This window comes from Cervus canadensis, chromosome 1 (assembly GCF_019320065.1).
Source record: "Cervus canadensis isolate Bull #8, Minnesota chromosome 1, ASM1932006v1, whole genome shotgun sequence".
In the NCBI taxonomy this organism is placed as follows: Eukaryota; Metazoa; Chordata; class Mammalia; order Artiodactyla; family Cervidae; genus Cervus; species Cervus canadensis.
Genome location: NC_057386.1, coordinates 40,435,414 through 40,454,414, shown reverse-complemented (window position 1 = coordinate 40,454,414; position 19,001 = coordinate 40,435,414). Strand labels below are relative to the sequence as shown.

The following is a 19,001-nucleotide window of genomic DNA, read 5'->3' as shown; positions in this document are numbered from 1 at the left end:
TTACCATCCCCATTTTTTCAGGCTCCTAGACTTTCGGAGAATTCCAAGACTACATAGCAGCTAGGATTTGAATCTAGTACAGACCAATCGCAAACTCCAAGCTCCAGAAGCTGAGCAGCTACAGAAGCACAGGGAGCTGGAGTGTCCTGGAACAAGTGGGCGCAGGAGCAAGGGGTGCAACTGAGGCTCCCTTCTCTCCAGGGTCTGTCAGCCAGAGCCCGAAGCCCTTCGATTAACCCTCCTCCCTCTAATCCCAGCAGAAGCCTGGGTAATACCTCCCACCCAGAATCTGCACGGAACCTGGCCCTATTTAGGGATTAGGTGATGGAGATAAATTTCAAAAGCAAACGGCCCCCATCCCAATTCATTTGCAGCACAGAACAGCCAGATTAAGGTACAGAGTTGGGGTTTTATTTGAAGATTAGTTGGTATTACAGATGACAGTGATACCAAAACCCAACGCTGCCAACATGCACGCTTCTCCCCACCCCATCCTGAATCTGCAGGTTGTCTCTGCAGCCCCAGGTCAGAGGGCAGCCAATCTCATATTTGTGACAATTAAATCAACATAAGCCCTGGGCTCCTATTTCTACTTTATGACTTTAATATCACTCCCTCTTCAGATCCATGGCTCTGATTAATTTGTCCAGGTGGCAGGAGGACAGGAGAGGGGGGCCCTGAACTATAAAAGGACTGGTCCCTGCAGTCTAAAATTAGGATCAGCCATCTCCCAGCTTACTTAACAGTCAGGTAATGGCCTAAAGGGCCCTTGGGTACAGGGCAATCGTCCATTGTCCTTTAGAGGGAGGAGGTATTGTCAGCTGGGATGAGAAGAATTGGGAAACTGGCAGAAGTGGAAAACATGGGCTTCTATCTCATCCCTCTGTAGGAACCTCCTGTCGAGATGATGGACGGGGAGGGTGCTAGGTAGCAGGAGCCAGGCCCTCATTACACCATAGAATCTGTATCGAGGCTGGTCTGGAGGACAGTGGAAGGGAGGTATCCCTGAGCTAATACTTTCTTCCCGTAAGAAAACTCCCTTGTGTAAAAGGAGGGTTCAGGAGATCCACTTACGGTGTGTTCAGTCTTAAGGGGCAGAGTGGGCTACAGGAGCCAGAGGAGGGGTCTTGCAAGTCCTAGACCTAGGTTAGGAGTGATCCAGGTTGGTGACAATGGCTGAGGCATAGATGAGGTCAGACAGGCTGCCCAGTGAGGTCTGGGGAGCAGCTCGCTCAGAAGAGAGGTGGGCCCCTGAAGACCCAGCTGGGGCCCAGGGGGCTGCAGCTTTAGCCCCCACCCAGCCCTGCCCTGGACCCAAGCCAGGAGCTGGGCAGGAGGCCTGTCGACACACACAGGAGCCCTGTGCTGTGCTGTTGGAGGGTGGAGGCTGGCCAAGCATCCAGGGCTCCGGGGCCCGCTGGATGGTGTCCGGAAGAGAACGGGACCTCTGGGGAGGCTCAGGCCTGGGGCTTAGGCCTCCTGGCTTTCTATCCTTGATTCTCTTGGCTCTGCGGTTCTGGAACCACACCTGGTAAGGAAAGAAGGAGCCGCTTCTGGTTCCAGCACCCCCTCCCCCCAGGTACAGGGAAAGCGGAATCTGGAGGCAGGATACCCGGGAGAATGGACTGCGGGTCACGCCTAGAAACTCACCGTGCAAGTGCACCCCATCCTGAGGTGGGTAATCACAGCTCACCTGTATCTTGGCCTCAGGAAGAGAGGTGACCCGGGCCAGGTGCTCACGGGTGCCGATGTCGGGGTAGGGCCGTGCCGCAAACACTCGCTCCAGCTCAAGCAGCTGCCCTCTGCTGAAGGTGGTCCTCTTTCTCCTGTGGGGACCCAACCCACTGGCACAGCCTGCAGGCCGGGGTGGAGGGTCAAGCCAGGACTCCCTGTGAGAGCCTCCGCCCCAGTCTCAAAGCCCCCAGTAGACCCTGAAGCCCCTACTCCCCGCCCCTCTTCAGCCTGCCCCATCACACCTTCCCCACGTCCTCCCCCTGCCCACCCTTTCCCACCAGATCACCTGCTGGAGATGCATCCACTGGGCTGGTCATGGAGCCGGCAGAGTGAGGAGCCAGACAGCCATGCCAAGGCTGTGCCCGCACCAGTCCCCTCCGAGTGTGGGGTTTTATCCCGCTCAGAGGCCTGGCCCCGCCTCCAGGAGGGGGTGAATCCCCGGAGGAAAAGGAGCCTCGTGGGAATATGGGTGGGGCAACCCTGCTCCTCCGGGGCTTCACCAAAGAAGCTGGCCTCATCCCCCATTCCTCACACTTCAAACTCTGGCAGTCTATGTCTGAAATCCTGTACTTTATGAAAATCCTCCCATGGTTCCATTCAGGAAGGCATGGATGCTCCCAGGGCTTCAGCTGCCCTTCCTGGGGCCTGGGGGGCCGGCTGCCTTTGGGGGAGACAGGGTGGAGTCCTATCCCACAACTGAGATGGGGCTGAGGAAGCTAGACAGGATGTGGAGGATGATGGGGACAGCAGATGAGCCAGAGCCACCCTCCCTTCAGCAGGACAGGGAGCAGATGTCACTACCAGATCACCCTCGGGTCTTGCTTTAGAGCTTGGCCTGCTCCCGTGGCCGCCTAAAAGCCCAAGTGGACTTCCTAGAGTCCAGGAACTTGGAACCAGAGGAGGTTCCACAGGTACATTTGGTGGTGGGGGAGGGCATTTAAGAAAGATGTTATTATGATGTTCTTGTCCTTAGTAGTCTTCTGGGCCACTTTTCCAAAAGAAATGGGTGCATTTGAATTTCCTTTCGGTCCCTGACTTTCTCTGTGTTTCCTGCCTCAGTGCCCTGCACCCCAGACCCAAGACAGAGAGAGACCTCAAAACCCCATAATTGTAGGGATAGGTTTGGGGGAGCACAGTGATCACCTTCTCAGGGGCTCTTGAGTGTCTGAGCTAACAGCATTTCAGGTCCAGGATGGGCAGAAAAGCTAAGCCGCAGTCCACTACCTCCTGACCCCCTGCCCCTTCTAAGATCCGGGTCAATGACAAGAGGCAAAACAAGCCCCGGGCTGGGTGGAGTGGCTTGGTGACTCCTGTCATCCTTAAGAGGGGTTCAAGTCCCTGCTTAGCTGCTGGTGGGTTGTTGGGGACTGCTTGGTGTGGGAGGAAGGCTTGCATTCATGAGGCTCTCCCAACAGGTTTTCTGGCTCACTGAGAGGGCTTGAGCTCAATACAGGCTGGACACAAGGAGGATCTTCTCTGTCCCACCCCGCCAAGCCATCCTGACTGCCCGACTTCCCCTCCTTTACCCAGGCAGACCCCTGCCTCCTGCCTCTCCACCTTGGTCAGGCCAGGCGTCCGTTTTTTTCTTTTGGCCACACCATGTGGCACATGGGATTTTACATCCCTGACCAGAAACTGAACCCATGCCCTGATTTCTTAACCACTGGACTGCCAGGGAGGTCCCAGGACAGTAGTCTTAAACTCAGGGTCAAGGGATCTTTATTGAGCTGGAAGGAGGATCCTGGATTAGGGAGCAGCAGAGGCCAGCTGTCTGGACTCAGACTGCTATGCATGGCCAGGGACTGGGCAGCCCAGCCAGTACTGGGCAATGGAGCGTGGGTAGGGAGGGATCACAGTGTCCACTCGCCGCGTGCGAAGGTTCACTCGGTAGTACTTGTCTGCAAGAGAGGTCGGGAGATGGGGTGAGAGACACAGCCTGCCCATCCTGCTCTAAGAAGACCTGGGTGTCTCCTGGAAGGGTGAGTGAACATCCACCAGGCACCCGAGGACTCCCGGCCTGCCTCGTCACCACTCAAGGGCTGTGGTCAGCCCCCAGGGACCAGGGACAGCAGGAACAACCCAGCCAGACCAGCTACAGGGCAGGCAGGGGCTCCCACCTTCTGAGAAGAAGTAGACACTCTGGATGGGCTCACAGGTGGCAGGCACAAGCCAGTCCATCTCATAGTTATCATAGTTGTTGGCTCCCAGGCCCAGCTCCTCGCTGGAGAACCAGGATAGCCAGGTGGACCGAGATCTCCGGTAGGGGTTTTGGCTGCGGCTGCGGCCGCGGCCACGGCCTCGGCCACGGTTTCGCAACGAGCGGTAGCGTTTGCGATGGCGGCGCGCAGACTTAGTCATCTTGGCCTGGGGGAAGCTTGGAGCTGAGCCTGAGACATAGATGTGGCCGGCCATGGCCGCATCCAGTCGTCTCGGCAGACCAAGCCAGTCGCGGCTGATGAGCCGGGGCTGTCCAGCACCACCTGCAGTGAGGAAGGGGTGAATGCAGAGCCTTGGCAGCCAAGAATGGGCTGTCTGCCTTGTCCAAGGACAGGCAGCAGGCTAGTGGCAGAGCCCCGCATCCTGGCCTTTCCTCTGGCCTCCCTCCACCGTAGCCCTCCCCGGTTGCCCCAGTCACAGCCCCTCCTTCTGCTAGCTATGCTAGGCAAAGTCCAAAGTGTGGGGTCCAGGTGGAGGCAAGCCTCCCCTCACCAGCGTCAACAGAAGCAAAGTCTGGCCTGAGCAACCTGAGCAAACAGCTTTTGATCGATCACTGCGCAACTGCAGCCTCTCAGGCTGGCCCAGCCCTCCCGCTACCTGGGGGCTCCCAGCCCCCTGGACCGGGAAACAAGACTCAACCTCCCGCCCTCCCTCCGTACCAGAGGGACCACCCCAGAAGAGAAGTCGGAAGATGTCCTCCCAGCTGTCCCGCTGCATCAGGGCAAAGTGTTTAAACGCTGCCGGCTGGGAGCCGCCTTCACACTCCTCTTGACTGGGCTGCTGCTGGAACACATATTCCCAGTAGTGGTTGCCTGGGGAGGGGTGGCCATGAGCGAGACTGGAAAGCCCCAAGGCTGTGCAAGTTGGGAGCTCCCGGTGTGGGTGGGAGTAGGGGAGGTGGGGTGTGGAGGGGAGGTGGGGGAGAAACACAGGCCCGTCCCCAGTGAAGCGTGGAAGAAACCCAAGACTGCTCCACCGTCTGCACACCCTCCCGCCCACCCCTGAGTACCCTTGAAGAAGTAGACCCGCTCCCTGCCGTTGTAGCTGTGAGCGGGGAGGGCCAAGGCTGCATCCACGTCATCCGGAATACCCTTGAAGCCATCTGAGATGTTTCGGGGGAAGTCAGGCTCCAGGACACCGTCCTCAAAGCGCCAGTACAGACTACCCTAAGGGGTTGGGGAGGAGAAGAGGGTGGGCAGGCAGTTGGCTGTGCAGAGAGGTGCAGAATCCCCCAGTCAAAGCGAGCAGCTCTAGTTCCAAGCTTGTTGCTCAGGAGCTGAAGCCTTGAGCTTTTGTGTGCTCACAGAGCCCCAGCCAGGGACCACAGGCCCGAATCCAGCCTCCTTGCCCACGCTGGTCCTGGGCACAGCTGCTCTCAACCTCTACCCAGATACTCTCAACCCTGACCCACAGCCCCCTGGGCCTGGCACCTTGAAGAGGTACGTCTTTCCCTCACAGTTGACACGGGTGAAGGCGGCATCAATGGGCCCCTCGATGCCCCAGACATCTCGGATGAGTTTGGGGTATCCAGGCCTCACTGCCTTTTCATCCAGCTCATAGCAGTACAGCCCTGTAGGGAGGGATGTCGTGTGAGGGGGGATGCCCCTGGGACAGACCCCTACCCCCAAGTCCTGCCTCCCTTGAGTCACCTCGGAAGGCAAAGAGGGAACCATTCTTGAGGTCGGTGAAGGCATCAAAGGGTTTCCCACTGCACGTCTCCTCCTCTGCTGGGGACTCAGAGATCCCTGGGTCACTGGTCCCCACTTCAGGCTCTGAGTCTCCCCGCCCAGGTAGTGGGGCCTCTTTCTCAGGGCTGAGAACCGGTGCCTCAACAGGCGTCTCTTGGGTCTGGGCCTGCAGAACGGGGGCCAGGTTGGGGCTCTCGGGCTGCGCTTCAGTGCTGAGGTTGACTGTCTGCGCCTCGTTGTAGTCATAGAACCTGTACTCATCTTCTGGCAGATGGAACACATCCCCACGAGTCACTGCGGGCAGGGAGGGTGGCGGTGAGTCTCCAGCTGCACCGGGGACCCCAGGCCCGCCCAGCCGCTCTGCACACACCTTGGGGCTTGCACTCGGCCATGAAGTCAGCACAGCAGCTCTGGTAGTAAGAACAGAGCTCGTCACACTGACACTTTCTGGTGGCGTTGAAGCCCTCGGCGCAGCGGCCCTTGCAGGACTCTGTGAGGAGCAGGTGTCAGCTGGCACGGCCAAGCCCAGGCTACCCTTTCCCACCCTACCTTGACCCCAATGGCCACCAACACCCCCACCCCCGCACCTTGGTCAGCCACAACAGCCCATGCCAGCAGGGCCAGCATCAGAAGGGGCCTTAAGGATGTCATGGCGGGGCCTCCAGCCTTGAGCCTGATGAATAGGTTCCTGCGGTCTCTGCTTTGATGCCTGAAAAAAGGAGGAAGTGGAGAGACAGGGAGTGGAGGTGGGTGAACCAGAGAAGAGGAGCTGCCTTTTCTACTAATCTGTTTGCTCCACCTCCAGCCCAGCCCCCAGTGCCCCGACCCCAGAGGCTATTGCAGCAAAGGGTCACATTCCTAGAACTGTGGGTCTGGGACAGCTACGAACAGAATCCTTGCCAAGCTCAGGGACCTCTCTGAAGAGGACTAGTGCAGTGAACTTGGAGCACAGAAAGAAGTCCCACTCTGCCGATCCACTGGCTGTGTGACCTTGGGCAAACCGCTTTACCTGCCTTAGTTCTCTTTTTAGGCAAATGAGACTAATCATATTTGCCTCATAGGGTGTTGGGAGCTAAAGCCGACAAGAAGTCCAACTCCTGGAGCAGCCCCAATTTCATCCTACTGCAGTGGTTATTGATCTGTGATCTGTTTGATGAGGCACATCCCTGGCTGGGTAGTTCACTCACCCCTTGTGTATTTAGGGCAGTGGAAGAGGCGGTAGGAGCTGGGGAATTTTTTTTTATCATAAAAGAACAAAGTTTTCATTTCTGGGTTCATCTCTAGGGTACATTGATTTCCCCAGGCCAGTCTTCTCTGCACAGTCCATTGGGTGAATATTAACCCTTTGTAGTGGATAAGATTCCTGAGTCCTTTACTAATTTACTGCTTCTCAGCAGGCCACAATCCACCTCCAACCTCATCCTTTCCCATAGGTAACAGTTTTGGTCCTGTTCCCCACACTTTTCAGCTCTAGTGAGAAATAAGATCCCTCTACCCAGAAAATGCTCACTTGGCACAGAATGCCTGATTTCATGCCCACTTTGAGGGGTCTATGGACCTCCTCAAGTCCTCCCACCACCTGGAGTAAGTTGTTCTCAGAGATTTCACTGATTTTTTTCTGTTCTGTAATCAGAGGGGAAAAGACCCTGATGCTGGGAAAGATTGAAAGCAGAAGGAGAAAGGGGCGACAGAGGATGAGATGATTAGATAGCATCACCAACTCAGTGGACGTAAACTTGAGCATACTCCGGGAGATGGTGGAGGACAGAGGTATCTGGCATGCTGCAGTCCATGGGGTTGCAAAGATCCCGAGAGTACTTAGCAATTGAACAACAACAAATCAGAGGGGAGTGTGCCTTTGAGCAATCTTCTCTATGGACCTCAGTCAGTTTGGCTGTTAAATGGGAGCACTAATTCCTACCTCGTAGGCATGATGAAGACTTAACTGAGAAGCATAAGGTGTCTCAAGAATTGTTATTATGATTGCATTAACCGTTAGTTGGACAAGGGCACACTCAGTCTTGTTTCCCTCACAGTCTAGCGTCATTCCAGCGTAAAACTGGGGCGACAGAGGCTGAGATGGTTAGATAGCATCACCGACTGAGTGGACATTAATTTGAGTCTACTCCGCCCCTCCACCTCTGAACCCAGTAGAGGGGCAGAGAACACGACGGCAGGGAGAGGCTTGGCCAGAGTGTGGGCGTGGCTGGGGAAGACGGGGGTGGAGCTACGCAGGCGGCAGGGGAGGAGCCCGGGAAGACTCAGAGTAGGGGCGTCGGCTTGCGGTCCGCCGCTTCTCGGGGGTGGGGCTGCTGCAGAGCATCTCAGCGAACCTAGCAGGAACTGGAGCCACTCTTTGTTCTAGTTGCTGCCTCCTAAACCCTCCCGCGCCTGGATCCAACTTCCTAGCCTTTCCCGCTCTGTCCTCCCGCCTGTCCCCGACAGCTGGGCCCTGTGTCCCCCACCCCAACCTCTTCGTCCCAGGTCCTGCGCTCACCCTTTCCCCAAACTTCTGTTCGGAGCCCTTGCCTGGTCCCCTTCTGTCCACCCTCCCTCCTGCATCGTCTTCCCCCCCCCGGCTCCGCTCTCGCGTCCTCCTTTTCCCAAGCTCTGGGTCGCTCCTCCCGGCCCCGCCCCTCCAGGCAGGGGATGTCCCCCGCAGCCCCGCGCCCATGGTCCTGACGCTGCTGCTCTCCGCCTACAAGCTCTGCCGTTTTTTCGCCATGTCGGGCCCACGGCCGGATGCCGAGCGGCTAGAGGTGCCGGGGCCGGACGGGGGTGGCGGTGCGAGCCAATGGTGGGTGGCGGGCGGCCGCAGGCCCCGCGAGTTATCACCGGGGACAAGCACCGAGGTGCAGGGCGCCCTGGAGCGCGCACTGCCCGAGCTGCAGCAGGCACTGTCGGCCCTGAAGCAGGCAGGCAGCATGCGGGCCTTGGGAGCCGGCCTAACCGAAGTTTTCCAGCTTGTCGAGGAGGCCTGGCTGCTACCGGCCATGGGCCGCGAGGTAGCCCAAGGCCTGTGCGACGCTATCCGCCTGGACGGTGGCCTGGACCTGCTGCTACGCCTGCTCCAGGCGCCAGAGCTGGAGACGCGCGTGCAGGCTGCCCGCCTGCTGGAGCAGATCCTGGTGGCCGAGAACCGGTGAGGGGGCCGGGCTGGGGCGGAGGGCGCCACGGGATGTGGGGTCACCTGGGTCTCCAGTGCCTCGCACTGTGCCTTTCCTGCCTCACCTCACAAATCCTTGCATTATATCCCTGTTGAGAACCAGCGTGTCCATTTTACAGATGAAGAAACTGAGTCTTGGAAGAATTTAACGACTTGTACAAGTCACAGAGGGAAATAATGGTGCAGTCAGCATTCACTCCCAGAGCTGGTGGGGTGAGGAATGAGACAGGGAGAGGAGGAGTGGAGTGGTAGGTCGTGAATCTGTCCCTGGTTCTGAGGATGTAGGTGGGATCCTCTGAACCCACAGCCCTTCTCCCCTTGGACTGGATATCCTTCTGTGTTACCTTCATTCTGCCATACCTTCTCCCTCCAACTAAGAGAGGAGGAGGACACATTGCTCAGAAAACAGGAGCGGGGAATACCTTTCCTCTCTTCCCAGGCTGAAATGAGTGCTAACCTAAGGTTACTTGCTGCCTTCATGTCACCCCTAATCCACTTCCTGCTTTCTCCCTTTTCATTTTATTTCATGTCACAGGGGCAGACATGATCTCATGCTCTGCCTGCTAATGGGGAACAGGAGGTTTTCAGTTGGGATGATGGGTGGGGGAAGGGGGAACTGAAATGTGGAGCTAGGCAGCTACATCTTCCCCACATGAACCAAGATATAGCAGGTGGGGTCCAACTGAAGCCTGGTGGCCCCTCTTTACTGTCTCTCGGAATCTCTCCTGGAATATGAGGATCCCTGACCCACTTTCTCTCCCGTCTCATGCCGGAGCAGACTAGACTTTCACACTCCAGTCTCACACTGAACTCTCAGACCCCTCAGGTTTAGAAGGGTTTTGGACGGGTCGCTGTCCATTTATGAAGCTCTCACAAGTGTGATGGACATGGATAACGGGATTTTTACTTTTCAAAAAGTAAAGATAGCCTTGTGGTTGGTGGAAATGATACAACTGTCGAAAATGCATGAATAAAGCAGTCTACCGTTGGGAGACCAAGTTAGGGTTGTTCAGTATGTCATTAATCTTCCTGATGGAGATGGGCTGTGAATGTGAAGGGCTAGCAGATGGACAGGCGCTCACTGGATGTGATAGGCCGGGGCCCAAGGGTGTGTCCTGTATGTGGGATGGGGCAGCTCTAACCTGAACTCTTAGAGAAAGGGTGCAACAGCCAACACCCTAAGAAAAGGAGGGCTGCAAGATGCAAATAGCACTATTTTTCAAAGTTGAAAACAATCTTCACCTGGTTCGGAATTACTGAAAGAGGAGTCACACTAACCAGTGTCTCTGGTTCCAAGAAATAACATGCCAGTTGGCATCACTTCAGGACCAAGGACAGAACCCAGTGAGCAAGGTCCTGATCAAAATCCTTACAGAGGAAGGCAGAATTTCCCCACCCCTACTTAGAGAGGAGGCTGGAAGGGCAAGAAGGGAAGGAGTGTGGTGACACATTGAGAATTTGTGTGTATGAAATCTTTTCCCTCCTCCACCAACCAGGTTCTTCCATCTGTGTGTCCACTCCTTTTGCCATTCTCTTTGCTGCAGCTCTCTTCTCCCCAGGGTGCTGCGACACTTACTGCCTGGAGGCTTAGGTCACAGCTTCATTGACCCTGAAATACCAGGAGAAGCTTGACAGGGTAAGGCCCTCTGAGCCTGGTCCTACCACACTATCACTGCTAGTCCTCCAAAGTCGCAACCTGGCGACTTCCCTAGTGGTCCAGCGGTTAAGAATCCACCTGGCAATTCAGGGCATGCAGGTTTGATCCCTGGTCCAAGAACTAAGATCCCACATGCCTCAGCACTACTGGATCCCCTGTCCCGCCTGCTGCAATTAAGACCTGACACAGCCAAATAAATAAATGAATATTTAAAAAGAAATAAATAAAATCACAGCCTGCCCCCTTCAGAAGACCATAATGAGGCAAGTGACTTTTCCAAGAATGCACAGTGAATGAGAGGAGGGGATGGGTTTTAAAAAAAAAAGAAAGGGGGGGGGGGAAAACTATTGCATTTAAATTCGAATGCCAAGTACAAAAAAGGTACGCACTTAAACATTCTGTCTATCCAGTCCCCTTCCCTGGAGGCAAATTGGAGAAATGAGTTTCTTGTGTGTCTTTGCTGAGAGAATCTGTACACATACAAGCACTTGCATATGTGTGTATGTTATCAATATATATACAGGCTTGTCTGTGTGTATATGGGTACAGTTTACCCCTCCTTTGGAGTTGTGATTTGAACCCAGACTTACAGCCTCTCAGGCTACAGAAGAATTGGGAATTGAGTGAATAATTCTCACAACAAGCACAGAGTTCAACTCTATAAAGATGCCAAGTGCATAGAGAAAGATGAGGGCTGAGGTTCAAGAAATGAAAACTTAGGAGTTCTCTAGTGGCCTAGTGGTTAGGATCCCAGGCTTTCATTGCCATGACCCGAGTGTAGTCCCTGGCTGGGGAGCTGAGAGCTCTCAAGCTGCATGACAAAAAAAGAGGAAACAGCATTATTACAAATTCAATAAAGACTTTAAAAATGGTCCTCATCAAAAAGTAAAATAAAGTTCTTATAGAATTCCTTATAGAATAAATAAATAAATAAATAAAGTTCTCTCTCTGAATTGCTGTTTTTCAACTTGCCCTTCCCTTCACTGAGCCGCAGGAATGAGGGTGTTGTTGGATTAGATGATTTCTTAAGCAGTTCCTGGCTCTGATAAACTTGGAGTGTATGTAGTCAGATTGTTTTGGAAGCACAAAGTGCCGATGAAGGATCTTGAGCCCTGAAGACAAACAGATGTGAACTCAAATCCGAGCCGCGCCTCCCCCCCAACTGTGTAACCCTGGGCATGCCATGTAACGTCTCTGAACTTTGGCTTTCTCATTGGTTAAAGGAACAACTATAGTGCTGACTGCCCGAGGGGATGATTGGAACCCATCTGTTCCTTTGGGCTGCAGAGAAGCTCAGTGATCAGATCAGCAAAGCTGTCCTGGCCTCAGGCCATGTTCTGGGCTCCGCTGGGCCCTGCAGTGGACACAGTCACAAGCACTGTGGTCACCGTGATGCTCCCTGGCAAGGGCTCGATGGCCGGTAGGGCATGTAAGTCCTTGAGGGGCATCACTGGTGGAAGTCAGGAAGACAGGACACTTTCACCTTGGCTTGGAATGTGGCAACTCTCCTGCCTGCTCTCCTGGCCTCCAAGCTCTCTCCCTTTGACTGTCCTCCCCACAACAGCCAGAACGAGTTTCCTAAAATCCATGTGTTACCAGGTCACTCCCCTTCCTGAAGCCTTTCAGTGGCTCCCCATTTGCTGTCAAAATGAAGCTCAGGGGCTTCCCTGGTGGTCTAGTGGTTAGGAATCTGCCTTGCAATGCAGGGGACACCAGTTCGATCTCTGGTCTGCGAAGATCCCATATGCCTCGGGGCAACTGTATCCCAGTACCACCTGGAGCTCTGCAACAAGAGAAGCCACCACAGCAAGAAGTCCTTACACCACAACTAGAAAGTAGATCCCGCTTGTCACACTAGAGAAAAAGCCTGTGCGCAGCAAAAAAAAAAAAAAACCAACACAATCTAAAATACAAATAAATAAATAAATGAACAAAAACTTTTTTAGAAAGATGAAGTCCGAATGTTTTCAGCTGGCTCAAAAGACCCCCAGAACTCTTTCCTCACTCTTCCCTTGAAACTTCCAACTCAACCACTTGAAGTAATTTCTGCTTTTTGTCCCTTTCATGGGTGTAAAGTGACAGCAGCTGTTTTAATGTTTATTTCTCTGATTACTAATGAATTAGAGCATCTCTTTATTTGCTTGTTAATGTTCTGAATTTCCTTTTGTAAACTGCCCAGTCATATCTCTCACTCCTTTTCTCCTGGATTTACTGCCTTTTGCATGTTGATTTGAATATTTATTTATATATCCTTTCTACATGTGAATCCCTTGTTGATTTTATATCTTTCCTTGTTGGTTTTAGACATTGCAGATTATCTCTGACTTTCTTTCTCTTCCTGGAATATGCCATGCTCATCAGGCTTTGGGGCTTTTGTTCTTGCTGTTCTCTCTGCTTCTTATGTTTTTCTTCCAGATACATGCAAGCAGGGGTCTCTGGACATTTAACTCTCAGATGTCACCTCCTCAGACATACACCTCTGCCCAGGCACTCTCCATTACGTCACCTGGTTTTGCTATCATTTTGATCAGATAACTGTTATTCTGCTCACACATTGTTTACTTTACCATTTGTCTCCATATTAGCTGTGCATAAACTCCAGTCTCTCTTTGTCACTGTTTAACTTCAGCCCACAATGCAGTGCCTGGCACACGTAAGTCCTCAGTAAACGATCTGTTAAATGAATAAATAAATACACTCCAGTCACAGAGCACAAAGTGAAGAGAAATTAGAAGGCAAGTCCAAGAATAGGGTATTTCAAGTGATATAGGGTATTTCAAATGATAAAAAGTTAACATTTATAGAGTCTTTTCCATGAGTCAGGCACTGTGCCAAGAACTTTACATGGATTATTACATTGGTCTCATAATAATCCTAGGGGTAGGAATTGTTTCTGTCTTGTTAATGAGATGAGGATAAGAATAAAGAAAGGTACACAAGGTCCCACAACTAGTATATGATAGAGAAGTTACCAGGACCCAGGGATCTGCTCTAGAGCTAGAATTTTTAAAACTATTTTATTTAGTTTTTTGGCTCAGCTGGGTCTTAGTTGCAGAATGCAGGCTCTTCAGTCTTCCTTGCAGCATGTGGAATCTTTAGTCTTGGCATGTTAACTCTTAGTTGCAGCAAGTGGGATCCAGGTCCCTGACCAGGATCGAACCCCAGCCCCCTGCATTGGAAGTGCGGAATCTTAGCCACTGGACCACCACAGAAGTCCCTAGAGCTAGAATTCTTAAACCACCCCACATACTGCTATTCCAGGAAAGTGTGTCCTGGAGGAAATGGATGTGACCAGGATGCATGCAAGCATGCAATGCTTACTGATGCATGTAAGCATTCAGTCATGTCTGACTCTTTGTGACCCTATGGACTGTAGCTGGCCAGGCTCCTCTATCCATGGGATTCTCCAGGCAAGAATACTGGGGTGGGTTACCATGACCTCCTCTAGGGGATCAAACCAACTCAGGGGTTGAACCTGAGTCTCTATCGTCTCCTGCATTGGCAGGCAGGTTCTTTACCACTAGCGCCACCTGGAAAGCCCGTGGCCAGGATGGAGTATCCTTACAATCAGAGAAGTCTGGTTCTCCCTGGTGGCTCAGTAGGTGAAGAATCCACCTGCAATGCGGGAGACCTAGGTTGGGACGATCCTCTGGAGGAGGGCATGGCAAGCCACTCCAGTATTCTTGCCTGGAGAATCCCCATGGACATGGACAGAGGAGCCTGGTGGGCTGCAGTCCATGGGGTCACAAAGAGTCAGACACAACTGAATGACTAAGCACACAGCACCAGAGCAGGAAGTGAGGGAGGTGAGGGAGGCAGGGAGGACCAGACTCACGTCCTATTTGACACTATAGTGAGGCCCAGAGGGGATAACTGACGAGGCTGTGACCCCCATGAGGTTAAGACAAGCACCCCAGGCCACGGCAACTCCACGTCTCCCTCCTGTTTTCTCTCCGCAGGGACCGCGTGGCGCGCATCGGACTGGGCGTGATCCTGAACCTGGCAAAGGAGCGTGAGCCGGTGGAGCTGGCGCGCAGCGTGGCCGGCATCTTGGAGCACATGTTCAAGCACTCGGAGGAGACGTGCCAGAAGCTGGTGACAGCCGGCGGCCTGGACGCGGTGCTGTACTGGTGCCGCCGCACGGACCAGGCGCTGCTCCGCCACTGCGCGCTGGCGCTGGCCAACTGCGCGCTGCACGGGGGCCAGGCGGCGCAGCGGCGCATGGTGGAGAAGCGTGCCGCCGAGTGGCTCTTCCCGCTCGCCTTCTCCAAGGAGGACGAGCTGCTTCGCCTGCACGCCTGCCTGGCCGTGGCCGTGCTGGCCACCAACAAGGAGGTGGAGCGCGAGGTGGAGCGCTCCGGCACGCTGGACCTCGTGGAGCCGCTCGTGGCCTCGCTGGACCCCGGGCGCTTTGCCCGCTGCATGGTGGACGCCAGTGACACCAGCCAGGGCCGCGCCCCCGACGACCTGCAGCGTCTGGTGCCGCTGCTCGACTCTTCGCGCTTAGAGGCACAGTGCATCGGGGCTTTCTATCTCTGTGCGGAGGCAGCCATCAAGAGTCTGCAGGGCAAGACCAAGGTGGGTGCGGGTGTAGGGTGGAGTAGGGATGGGGGTTAGACAGAATCTGGGAAGGCTTCCTGGAAGAAATGACATTAAACTGGGACTTGAAGTATACATAAGGGTTAGGTGAGAAAGGAGAAAGATTAGAGACTAGTCATTGTGGCCTTGAAGGCAAGACCAAGGTTTTACACAGAGGACGCCAGTGTCTGACAAAGACCTTCCTGACAGCTGCAAGGAGTTGGTGTTGCCAAGGGTGAGGCTGGAGCCCAGGGGGTCAGATAGGAGGCCATGGCAGGAGGCAGTTGGGATGGTGGTGGTCCCGGGCATGATAGCAGAGGCAGAGAGAGCAGACAGATTCCAGAGGTACTGAAGAGATAGAATTAAGACTTGTTGGGTCGCTGGGTGAAGAAGAAGGATCTGAGGATAGCTCCTGGCTTTGGACATAGCCTACCCAGTGGGTGATGGCACCCGGTACTGAAATAAGGTGAACTCAGTGAGACAGGTTGGGGGTAGGCAGAAAGTGAATTCACTGGGACACCTGGAGTTTGAAGTGCCTCAGAAATGACCAGCTGGGGCACTCCAGTGGGCCATTTTGTCATTTGGCTCTGGAGTTTAGGAAGGAGATGAAGTATAGAGACACAGTTTTGGGGCAGGACATCTGTGTGTCAGCTAGATAACTCCACCTGAGTCCCAAGGGGTTCCCAATCTCAGGGCCTGATCCATAGCCTTTGCCCTCTACTTTAACTTGCTGTGTGCCCTTGAGTACCTAGCTTCCCCTCTATGGGCCTTTTTTAAATTTTTGGCTAAAACTCATGGCAAGCAGCACTTCCCTGACCAGGGATTGAACCTATGTCCCTGCAGTGGAAGCCTGGAGTCTTAACCACTTGACTGCAGTGAAGTCTTGGGCCTTTATATGTCTATTTTTGTCCTCTGGAAAATTGAAGGAGTAGACCACAGCAGCTGTTTTTACCCTGGATGTTAGACTACTAATAGTTAAATTATCAAAAGTTGTTAGGATTTGTTTTTTAAATATGATAGAAGGTAAAGAGTCTGCCTACAATTCAGGAGACCCAGGTTTGATCCCTGGGTCAGGAAGATCCCCTGGAGAAGGAAATGGCAACCCACTCCAGTATTCTTGCCTGGAAAATCCCGTGGTTGGAGGAGCCTGGCAGGCTACAGTCCATTGGGTCGCAAAGAGTTGGACATGACTGAGCGACTTTTACTTTCACATAACATCACTATTCTTCCTTTGTATGCCTCTGGAGGTTTGGGGGGTTAGTGACCCCTGGTGCACAGAGAATGGTGCACACTGCATGGACAGACCCTGTTTGTATGACCATAGTCATCTGGGGCTGAACAGGGGACATCAGAGGAATGTGTCTCACTGGTGATTGTCACCCATTTTGTGTGTTCCCATAGATCCAGAAGAAATCATTGTGTTAGGGGTCTCTGAGGCCTTTCCCAAGGTCTGGTGTTCTAGGAGCTTCTGATTCTCCTCTCTGCACCCCAGAGAGGGGCCATGGGAGGACTGGTGTCACAAAGCAGGCTATTCTGCTTTGGGAGGAGGGATTTAAAGGGAAGCACAGAGTGAGGACCCCAAGGAGTGGGTCTGGGCGGAAGCCACGACCACCAATTCTGGTACCTCTTTCCCAGCAAGGCCAAGTGAGAACCGTCTAATAAAGACACAGTGAGTCCTCTGCAGTGTGCCAGTCTGGGGACTCTAAGGGTGATTAAGACATGACCTCAGCTTCCAGTCCAGTGGAAGTTGCACTGTCAGTTAACAACAATGGCATTCAGAGTGTGGCACAAGGCCTAATTGGAGGTATGGGCCCAGCTGTGACGGAATCAAAGCAGGCTACATGGCGGAGGTGCCAACCAATTTGGATCCAATAGATGAGTAGAATTCCCACAAGCAGGCTGGTAAAACTACGGGTCTGGAAATAGCACAGCTGAGGCCCAGAGGAGGGAAAGCCTCCATGGGTGGGTGGTTTGGTGAAAGGGGACGAGAGGAGGAGGGATTGGTGGGCGGGGGCCGCACCATGCCCAAGCTGGCAGCCATACTGAGATCTAGACTTTATCCCAGGGCAGCAGAAGTTGTAGAGGGGAGACCTGAGAGGGACCTGGTGAATAGCTGAGGGAGCTTCAGGAGGGGGAATCCACAATACTTGGTGATTTATTGGATGAAGTCAGGGCAAGGGGAGACAGTGTGGTTTCAGTGGGGAGACGAGATGAGGGGATCACCTGATGAGAACAGCTGACTCATTGGAAAAGTCCCTGATGCTGGGAAAGATTGAGAGCAGGAGAGTAGGGCATCAGAGGATGAGGTGGCTGGATGGCATCATTGATGCAATGGACATGAACTTGGGCAAACTTCGGGAGATGGTGGGGGACAGGGACACCTGGCGTGCTGCAGTCCATGGGGTCGCAAAGAGTCAGACATGACTGGGCGACTGAACACAACAACAGCAACAGGAGGGGGAATCCACAAGTCTCAGTGATTTATTGGGTGAAGGCAGGGCAAGGGGAGGCAGTGTGGTTACAGCGGGGAGAAGAAGTGAGGGGAGGGACCAGGCATGTTAGGGCGGCTGGTGGGTGATTTGGTTGGTCCAAGACATCCTCTCCCCACACTTTCCCCAGGTATTCAGCGACATAGGTGCCATCCAGAGCCTGAAACGCCTCGTCTCCTACTCCACTAATGGCACCACGTCGGCGCTGGCCAAGCGCGCGCTGCGCCTGCTGGGCGAGGAGGTGCCGCGGCGCATCCTGCCCAGCGTGCCCAGCTGGAAGGAAGCCGAGGTCCAGACCTGGCTGCAGCAGATCGGCTTCTCCCAGTACTGCGAGAATTTCCGGGTAGAGCCGCACGGGGTCCCCCGCCGGCAGTCGGAGCAACCGCATCCCGGAGGGCCGCGTGGCCTCTAGGGGCGCCCTGCATTTACAGGCGACAGCACCCCATCCCGGCACCGCTCGCCGAGGCTCCCGGGGTGGCCTTCTGGGGGTGGGGATCCTGTACTCAGCCATTTTCGGGGTCTTACGGTTCTCATCTGGGTCCCGTCCGCCTCCCTCAGCGCCATCTCCGTTCCCTCCCCTTGTGCTGGGTGGGGTCCACAGGCTGAGGAGGGGGGAGTCTCACCTCACGTCTGACCCCTCCTCCAGGAGCAGCAGGTAGATGGAGACCTGCTTCTGCGGCTCACCGACGAGGAACTCCAGACCGACCTGGGCATGAAGTCGGGCATCACCCGCAAGAGGTACGGAGCCTCCAGACCGCTGGTTGTTAACGCCCCCTTCGCTCCCTAGTCAAGACCTCAGCATCCTCTCCTCCCTTGGGTGCAGGTTCCTCCGGGAGCTCACGGAGCTCAAGACCTTCGCCAACTACGCTACGTGCGACCGCAGCAACCTGGCTGACTGGCTGGGCAGCCTGGACCCGCGCTTCCGCCAGTACACCTACGGCCTGGTCAGCTGCGGCCTGGACCGCTCCCTACTGCACCGCGTGTCCGAGCAGCAGCTCCTGGAGGACTGTGGCGTCCACCTGGGCGTGCACCGCGCCCGCATCCTCACGGCCGCCAGAGGTGAGCCTGCCCACCGGGGCCCCCACCCCTGCCCCGGCTCCGGCCCCAGCGCCAGCCCTGGAGGGATGACGGGAGATGCACCGTGGGGACTTGGAGCCTCACTGCGGATTGATTGATTGAGCACATAGACTGTGCCACGCGGGCTCTGAGGACGCAAAGATGAGTATGTCGCACTACGGCTTCCCTGGTGGCTCAGGGGGTAAAGGATATACCTGCAACATAGGAGACCGGGGTTTGATCCCTGAGTCGGGAAGATCCCCTGGAGAAGGGACTGGCTACCCACTCCAGTATTCTTGCCTGGAGAATTCCATGGCCAGAGGAGCCTGGTGGGCTACAGTCCACAGGGGTCGCAAAGAATGGACTCAGCTGAGTGGCTAACAGGCACTTTGCCCTCAAGAGGTTCCCAGTCTGAG

The 19,001-nt window shown here is 54.5% G+C and overlaps 3 protein-coding genes and 1 long non-coding RNA gene across 4 annotated transcripts in view; 1 reads left to right on the top strand and 3 right to left on the bottom strand.

The window, feature by feature from the left end:
• Positions 1 to 395: 395 nt before the first annotated feature.
• SEBOX (SEBOX homeobox) lies at positions 396 to 3,293 on the bottom strand. The gene is made up of 3 exons (XM_043479934.1): positions 2,021 to 3,293; positions 1,694 to 1,854; positions 396 to 1,528 (listed from the first exon to the last, which is right to left on the bottom strand). The coding sequence occupies exons 1-3, from the start codon at positions 2,250 to 2,252 to the stop codon at positions 1,148 to 1,150; spliced, it is 774 nt and encodes a 257-aa protein (XP_043335869.1). The 5' UTR covers positions 2,253 to 3,293; the 3' UTR covers positions 396 to 1,147.
• A 143-nt stretch (positions 3,294 to 3,436) lies between these two features.
• Positions 3,437 to 6,404, bottom strand: VTN (vitronectin). Its single transcript, XM_043479922.1, has 8 exons — positions 6,227 to 6,404; positions 6,010 to 6,129; positions 5,601 to 5,933; positions 5,382 to 5,521; positions 4,961 to 5,117; positions 4,611 to 4,763; positions 3,852 to 4,214; positions 3,437 to 3,632 (listed from the first exon to the last, which is right to left on the bottom strand). Exons 1-8 carry the CDS (start codon positions 6,288 to 6,290, stop codon positions 3,520 to 3,522), a joined length of 1,443 nt encoding a protein of 480 aa, XP_043335857.1. The 5' UTR covers positions 6,291 to 6,404; the 3' UTR covers positions 3,437 to 3,519.
• A 1,484-nt stretch (positions 6,405 to 7,888) lies between these two features.
• SARM1 (sterile alpha and TIR motif containing 1) overlaps positions 7,889 to 19,001 on the top strand; it is a 23,918-nt gene continuing 12,805 nt past the window's right edge. Inside the window, exons 1-5 of the mRNA XM_043479888.1 lie at positions 7,889 to 8,781; positions 14,422 to 15,040; positions 17,660 to 17,872; positions 18,176 to 18,267; positions 18,353 to 18,588. Coding sequence (XP_043335823.1) covers positions 8,312 to 8,781; positions 14,422 to 15,040; positions 17,660 to 17,872; positions 18,176 to 18,267; positions 18,353 to 18,588 — 1,630 coding nt within the window. The 5' untranslated portion in view covers positions 7,889 to 8,311. The remainder of the gene's footprint in view (positions 8,782 to 14,421; positions 15,041 to 17,659; positions 17,873 to 18,175; positions 18,268 to 18,352; positions 18,589 to 19,001) is intronic.
• LOC122448532 overlaps positions 18,604 to 19,001 on the bottom strand; it is a 5,000-nt gene continuing 4,602 nt past the window's right edge. Inside the window, exon 3 of the long non-coding RNA XR_006271650.1 lies at positions 18,604 to 18,800. This is a non-coding gene — a long non-coding RNA (uncharacterized LOC122448532). The remainder of the gene's footprint in view (positions 18,801 to 19,001) is intronic.